This window comes from Rhinolophus sinicus, linkage group LG02 (genome assembly GCF_036562045.2).
Source record: "Rhinolophus sinicus isolate RSC01 linkage group LG02, ASM3656204v1, whole genome shotgun sequence".
NCBI classification, from domain to species: Eukaryota; Metazoa; Chordata; class Mammalia; order Chiroptera; family Rhinolophidae; genus Rhinolophus; species Rhinolophus sinicus.
In genome coordinates this window covers 147,700,671-147,707,791 of record NC_133752.1, presented here as the reverse complement: position 1 = coordinate 147,707,791, position 7,121 = coordinate 147,700,671, and the positions used below count along the sequence as shown (strand labels likewise).

General features: G+C 43.6%; 1 protein-coding gene across 6 annotated transcripts in view; it reads right to left on the bottom strand.

Moving 5' to 3' along the window:
- Positions 1-7,121, bottom strand: part of CSAD (cysteine sulfinic acid decarboxylase) — a 25,171-nt gene continuing 18,050 nt past the window's right edge. For all 6 annotated transcript variants that reach the window (XM_074325640.1, XM_074325642.1, XM_019724482.2 and 3 more), the window contains 7 exons: positions 3,764-3,880; positions 3,623-3,687; positions 3,243-3,324; positions 2,613-2,812; positions 2,405-2,456; positions 2,173-2,262; positions 1-803 (listed from right to left, as the gene is read on the bottom strand). In XM_074325640.1, the coding sequence (XP_074181741.1) occupies positions 630-803; positions 2,173-2,262; positions 2,405-2,456; positions 2,613-2,812; positions 3,243-3,324; positions 3,623-3,687; positions 3,764-3,880 (780 nt within the window). In that variant the 3' untranslated portion in view covers positions 1-629. The remainder of the gene's footprint in view (positions 804-2,172; positions 2,263-2,404; positions 2,457-2,612; positions 2,813-3,242; positions 3,325-3,622; positions 3,688-3,763; positions 3,881-7,121) is intronic.

Sequence of the window (7,121 nt, the reverse complement as noted above, 5' to 3'; positions counted from 1 at the left end):
TACAGTTGAAATTTAGCTTTATTTTTCTATTATAAAAATAATGCATATTCATTATATAATAAAAGGAGGAGCACAAAAGGCGTAAAGAAGTTAATTTTTAAACTGCCTATAATCCCATCCCAGGGAAAACTACTAACATTTTGGCATACTTCATCCATCCTTTCCTATGTATTTTTTAATATACGATATTACTATATACTGGGGGTGCCAAAAAAACGTATACACATGTATTTATCTTTTGTTATGGGTATATATTGAGTATTACAATTTTAATATCTTTTTTCTTTTCTTAAAATGTGTATACATTTTTTTGGCACCCTCTGTCCAAAGTATTGTATCCAGCTTTTTCAACATAACATTATATTAACGTTATTTTTTCTCATATCAATAGAATCTTCTTTGTAAACATAATTCTAAAGGCAGAATAATATTCCATCATAAGGATATACTATAGTTCATTTAAACATTCTCCTAATATCAAATATTTAATAGGAGAGTTAGTGGATCAAAGCATATAAGCGTTACAGCCACTGTTTCCTAGAAAGGCTGTTCTTGAGAACACAGGGCGGGAATTAACAGAGCCAGTGAAGCGAGGGGGGTGTCAAGGTCAGCAACCAGAAGGAGGAAGCTCAGAGGTCCTGCCCTAGCCTTTCCAGCTCGTTGAGGAGGAAGTCCATATCAGCCCGGGTCAGCGCGGGGTTGGCCACGACCATACGGAAAAAGTTGCCCTTGGTCCCATGGGGCTGATAGCCAATCATCATGGAGCCCTCCTTCACCATGCGTTCCTTGAGTAGTGGTGCCACCTATCAAAGGGGTACAGAGAGCGTCCAGTTGCAGCCAGGGGTCAGGAGATGGGTGGGGTGGCTTCCTGGCCAGCAAGTTATCCAAGATGCATTTCCCTTCCACCCAGCCACCTCCCAGAGGTAGCCCTCATTGCTCTGATCCTGACCATGGCCCTAGTTTACCTTTCCCATCACATCTAACCTGCTTGGCCTTCTCTACCACCTGCTTTAGTCCTCATCCCGCCTATCTCCAGGTTGTCACAGGGGCCATGTTCTGCCACATCCTGAGTTTTCCCTGAGTCCCAACACTGCTGTAGTCTAACGTCAAGCCTCAGTCATCCTTAACACCTTCTTCTCCCCTCTCAGAATTCCCATATTTTTTATCTCTACCCTGTAATCTAACATGGATATTACAAGATTGCCTTGAACACAATTGGTTTCAAATAGATTACTCTTGTTTTCTAAATATTACTCCTTAAAGGCAAGAACATTCTTTTTTTTTACCCCCTTTCTTTCGCCTCCTCCCCCCCCACCCCCACTACAAGCCATTGTTTCTCAGTCTAGTTGTGTAGGACACAGCTCCCTGGCCCATGCTGGTATTGTGAGCCTTGCGCTCCCCTTGGCTGAGGCAGTCGGTCACTGGTCAGCCGCTCACGGCAGCTCTCACTGGCTGCTGGCCGCTCACGATGGCTGCCGGCCACGGTTGCCCACAGCAGCCCACAGCAGCCCACGGCAGCCCACAGGAGTTTTCGCCAACCTCTGGCTGCTCACAGCAGCCCAGTTCCAGGGAGAGCCATTGTTCACAATTTTAGCTGTAGAGGGTGCAGCTCACTGGCCCAGGTGGGAATCAAGCAGGCGACCTTAGCATTAGGAGCACAGCGCTACAACCACCTGAGCCACTGGGCCAGCCCCAGCAAGAACTTTCTTGTCCTTTCAGATCACAGGCAGCACCTAGTACCAATCTATCCTTAGGGATCTATGACATATCTCCTTGCCTCTAGGAGGCATGTGTGGACTGGCCTTACCAGGTTGTTCCATCCCCAGTATCAGTGACTCTCTTCCGTGATCTCTCTGCCTCACATCTGTCCTGGGCCTGAGTTTCCAGCAGATCTCCCAGCACTGAGATCTATACACTGTACACTGCTGACTTCCCCTGTAACGCCCCTCTCTATCTTGTTCTCACTTTACAGAAACATATCATATTCCCCAACCCCATCCCCACAGAAATAAGGACCACTTGGTGGTGTTTTCCAGTTCACATCCCCACCTCAGGAGCAAGAGACCAGCAGAGACCTGCCATGCCACTCACAGTCAGCAGGGGGCAGAAACGTACCAGCTGCATCAGTTCCCCAAACTGGGTTAAACAGAGCCAGGAAGAGAAGAAACCTACCTTAGCCAGCCTTTCACTGTAATCAGGACTCTCTTGCTTGCCCCGCAGGCTGGGAGGCACGAACCAGAAACACACATTGACAAACTCAGGCTGGGAAGAATGAGGGAGGGGAGGGGATGAGCTGAGGAAGGGGGACTGTCCCCCTCTCACTCCCCCTCTTCCATTAGGGCTTTGCATGTATGATAGGCTAAAGGGGTACAGGGAGATGCAAAGAGCACAGAGTAGGTCATACCTCCATGACCAACTCAAATCCTTCCCGCTTCTTCATTTCGTTCACCAAGTACCTTCAAACAGAAATGAGAAAGCACAGGTGGAGGAGGAAAGGTAGAGATACAAAAGAAAAGAGACCCAGAGAATGAGCTGGAGAGGCACTGAGAAGAGGAAAGGGGTGCGGGCAAAGGACCCAGGGCAGGGGAACTGGACCTGCTCCTTACGCCTACCGGGTAAGGGTAAAGGCCTGGTCGATACGGCACTCCAGCCCTTGCCCGCCCTGGGCCTTCCACATGAGCCACAGCTTCAGACAGTCCACATGGCGGCCACACTGCACCACTTTGTCTCCCGTGTCCAGGGCCACATCGTAAAACTTGTCCTGCTGGAAGAGGTAGCTGGCCTGGGATCCATGGCAGTGCTTGAGCAGATTCTGTGGGCGGGCAGGAGGCTGTAAGACTCTACCTTCTCTACCTAGGTTTCTTCCAGCGCTGTACGTATCAGAGGATTTCTTAGCTCAGTCCACCCATTCCTTTCCTAAGAACCAGGCAGCACTGAAAGGATGGCTGCTGGCTGACTCAGACCCCTTTCTCCGGATTTTCTCCCAACACCCAGAGTTCTTCCTAAACTCAACCCAGGATTCCTTCAACTACAACTTCAAGTTGTAAAGTTTTTTCTTTGCATGAGGACAGGCCACAGGGGGAGTGAGGGAGCCCACTACAGGGAGTTAGGGTGGTCTCAGATATTCAGCTTAAGATGGGATGGTAAGGAGAACACAGTAAGGCCAGGCCCCACTAAGGTGGGATAGAAAAAAAGACAGAGGTCCAGGGTGAGAGACGGGGCCAGGCCTGTGGCAGACCCACCGAGGTATCCTGGAGAAGAAGAGCTGAGCACTGCAGGCCTGCTGTGAGGAGTTTGTGGGGATTCCAGGCCACGGAGTCTGCCCTGGGGTGGACACAGCAAATCTGGGTCAGCTGGCTCTTCCTCAAGCTACCCAACCAAGCCCCCCTCTCTTCCTGGACCTCAGTAAAAGGGCTTTAGTCTCACTCCAGCCCAGTAAGAAGAGGTGCCAGGAAGAACTGCCATGTCTACTGTCTGACCTCCCAGCAGCAATCAATCATCTCTCCGATCCCCTTCCCACAAACCTCTTTTCCCCACTCCCATCTGAAGCTCCCTAGACCATGAATATTCTGTGGATCAAGGATTTGAAGGGTGGGATTTAGAAAGCAGGGGCCATATGCACCTCTGGATCCCATCCAGGAGATGTCTATGTGTCTGTGACAGCAAAACACTTCCACCCCAGGCAGCCTGTGGAGCAGAAGGAATAGCATGGGCTGAGCTGAGGCTCAGCCCGTCCCCACCTCAAACCCCTAGTCCCACTTACGTCCACGTGCATCCACAGCCCGTGACGCTGGCACACATCAGCAATTGCTTCCAAGGGGTCAAAAGCCCCCAGCACAGTAGTGCCAGAGGTGGCACTGACCAGGAACGGCACAGCACCCTATTGCAAAAATGCACAGGAAGAAAGAAGCTGTGAAGTCTTCTCAAAAGCAACCGAGAGCCTGGTGATAGAGCCTAGCTTGAAACTCCTTGCATACCTGATTTGGGCCCTTCCAACCTTACATGTTACTGTACACTTTAATTTGCAGCTGAGGACACTGAGATTCAGAGGTGTTAAAAAAAAACTTGCCATCAAGCTGAAGCGCCTGAGCCCAGGTCTGTCTGATGGAATCCAAGCCCAGGTGTGTCTGATGGTTTATCTCTAAAGCTCATACTCTTTCAAAAAAAATTTTTAATGTCTTACTGGAAGATCAAAATGCTATTTTAACAATTCTAACAGTATATGGGGGTGGCTGGATGGCTCAATTGGTTAGAGCATGAGCTCTTAACGGAAGGGTTGCTGGTTTGATTCCTGCATGGGCCAGTGGGCTGCACCCTTCACAACTGGATTGAGGACGGCGAGCTGCCACTGAGCTGCCAGAGGGGCAGCTGGATGGCTCAGGTGGTTGGAGCGCAAGGTCTCAATTCCCGCATGGGATGGTAGGCTGCGCCCCCTGCGACTAAGATTGAGGACAGCGACAGGACTTGGCACTGAGCTGCGCCCTCCACAACTAGATTGAGGAATGGCGACTTGGAGCTGATGGGCCCTGGAGAAACACACTGTTCCCCAATTAAATAAATAAATAAATACAAATTCTAATAGTACAAAGTTTATAGAAACACTGAATTAGTATTAAAAAAAAAAAAAAAGTGACGAAGAAAAGCCCAGGCCCAGATGGCTTCATTGATTAATTCTACCAAACATTTAAAAAAGAACTGATACCAATTCCAAACTTCCAAAAAACAAGAGAAAGGAACACTTCTGAATTCATCCTATGAGGTGAGTATTACCCTGATACCAAAACCAGACAAAACATTACAAGAAAACTACAGACAGTATCTCTTATGAAAATAGATATAAAAATCTAAAAAACACTAGCCAACTGAAATCGGCAACATATGAGAAGAATTATACACCATGACAAACTGGGATTTGTTCCAGGAGTGCAAGCTTGGTTTAATATCCAAAAATCTATTAATGTAATACACCCTATTAATAGAAAAAAAAGGAAGAAAAAAAAAATCTCAATGTGGTCTATTGATTATCTCAATAGACACAGAAAAACATTTGATAAAAATCCAACACTCCTTCACGATAAACATTCAACAAACTAGGAATTGAAGGGAACTTCCTCAACCTGATACAAGGCAACTACAAAAAAACCCAGTTAACATCGTACAAAATGGTGAAACACTGAAAGCCTTCCCCCTAAAATCAGGAATAAGACAAAGATGCCCTCTCTCTCCACTTCTATTCAACATTGTACTGAGGTTCCAGCAGGGCAATAAGGTAAGAAAATAAGAGGCATGCAGATTGAAAAGGAAAAAAAAAATCTCTATTTATAGATAACATGATATTATATCTAGAAAATTCTAAGGAATCCACTAAAAAAACTATTAGAATTAATAAATGGGTTCAGCAAGTTTGCAGGGTACAAGATCAATATTAAAAAATCAATTGCATTTCTATACATTAGCAATAAACAATCCAAAAATGGAATTAAGGAAACAACTGCATTTACAAGAACATCAAAAAGAATTAAAATACTTAAGAATAAATTTAACAAAAGAAGTGTAAGACATATACTCTAAAAATTAAAAAGCATTGTTGAAAAAAAATCAAAGACCTAAATAAATGGAAAGATGGTCCATGTTCATGGATCTACAGATTAGACACAATCCCTATCAAAATCCCAGTTGGTTTCTTTGCAGAAATTGACAAGCTGATCCTAAAACTCATATGGAAATTTAAGGGACCCACAAAAACCAAAACCATCTGAAAAAAGAACAAAGTTGGAGGATTAACACTTCCTGATTTCAAAACTTACTACAAAGCTACATTATTCAAGACAATGTGGTCTACAATATAGACGTGCATTATCAATGGACTAGAATTGAGAATCCAGGAATACACCCTTACTTTTACAGTCAATTGATTTTAAACAAGGATGCCAAGACAATTCATTGGGGAAAGAACAGTTTTTTCATAAATGGTGCTGGGATAACTGGATATCCACATGCAAAAAACAATGCAGTTGAACCCCTTTCTCATATCATACACAAAAATTAATTCATAATGGATCATAGAATTAAATGTAAGAGCTAAAACTACAAAATTCTAAGATAAAAATATAGGACTAAATCTTCATGAGCTTGGATTAGGCAAAGCCTTCCTAGATATGACACCAAAAGCACAAGCAACCAAAGAAAAAAATAAATAAGTTGGACTCATCAAAATTTAAAACTTTTGTGCTACAGAGGACACCACCAAAAACGTGAAAAGACAACTTAGAAAATGGAAAATATTTCCAAATCATACATCTGATAAGGGACTTATATCTAGAATAGAATAGAATAAGCACATGACAGGATGCTCAACATCATTAGTCATCAAGGAAATGCAAATCAAAACCACAGCAAGAAACCACTTCACACCCACTACGATGGCTATAATAATAATAAAAAAAACAGGTGTCAGTGAGGATGTGGAGAAACTGGAACCCTTATATACTGTTGCTGGGACTGTAAACTGGAGCAGTCATTTTCAAAAATAGTCTGGCGGTTCCTCAAAGGTTAAATATAGAGTCACCACATGACTCAACAATTCCACTACCAGGTACCTATATAACCAAGAAAAATGAAAAACACATGTTCACATAAAAACTTGTACACAAATGTTCAGAGCACCATTCTTCATAATAGTCCCAAACTGGAGACAACTCAAATGTCCAACTGAGAAATTAATAAATAAAATGTGGTATATCCATACAGTAGAATATTATTTTTCAATAACAAAGAATGAAGAACCCACACCTATATTGTCATTTAATCTATGGCAAAAGGAGCAAGAATATACAATGGGGTAAAGACAGTGTATTCAATAAATGGTGCTGGGAAAACTGGACAGATACATGCAAAAAAGTGAAACTGGACCACCTTTGTACTCCATATTCAAGAATAAACTCAAAATGGATTAAAGACTTAAATGTAAGACCCCAAACCATAAAACTCCTAGTAGAAAATATAGGCAGTAAATTCTCCGACAGTACCCTTAGTGATATTTTTTTCTGACATCTTCTTAGGCAAGGGAAACAAAAGAAATATAAACAAATTGGATTACATTAAACTAAAAAGATTTTGCA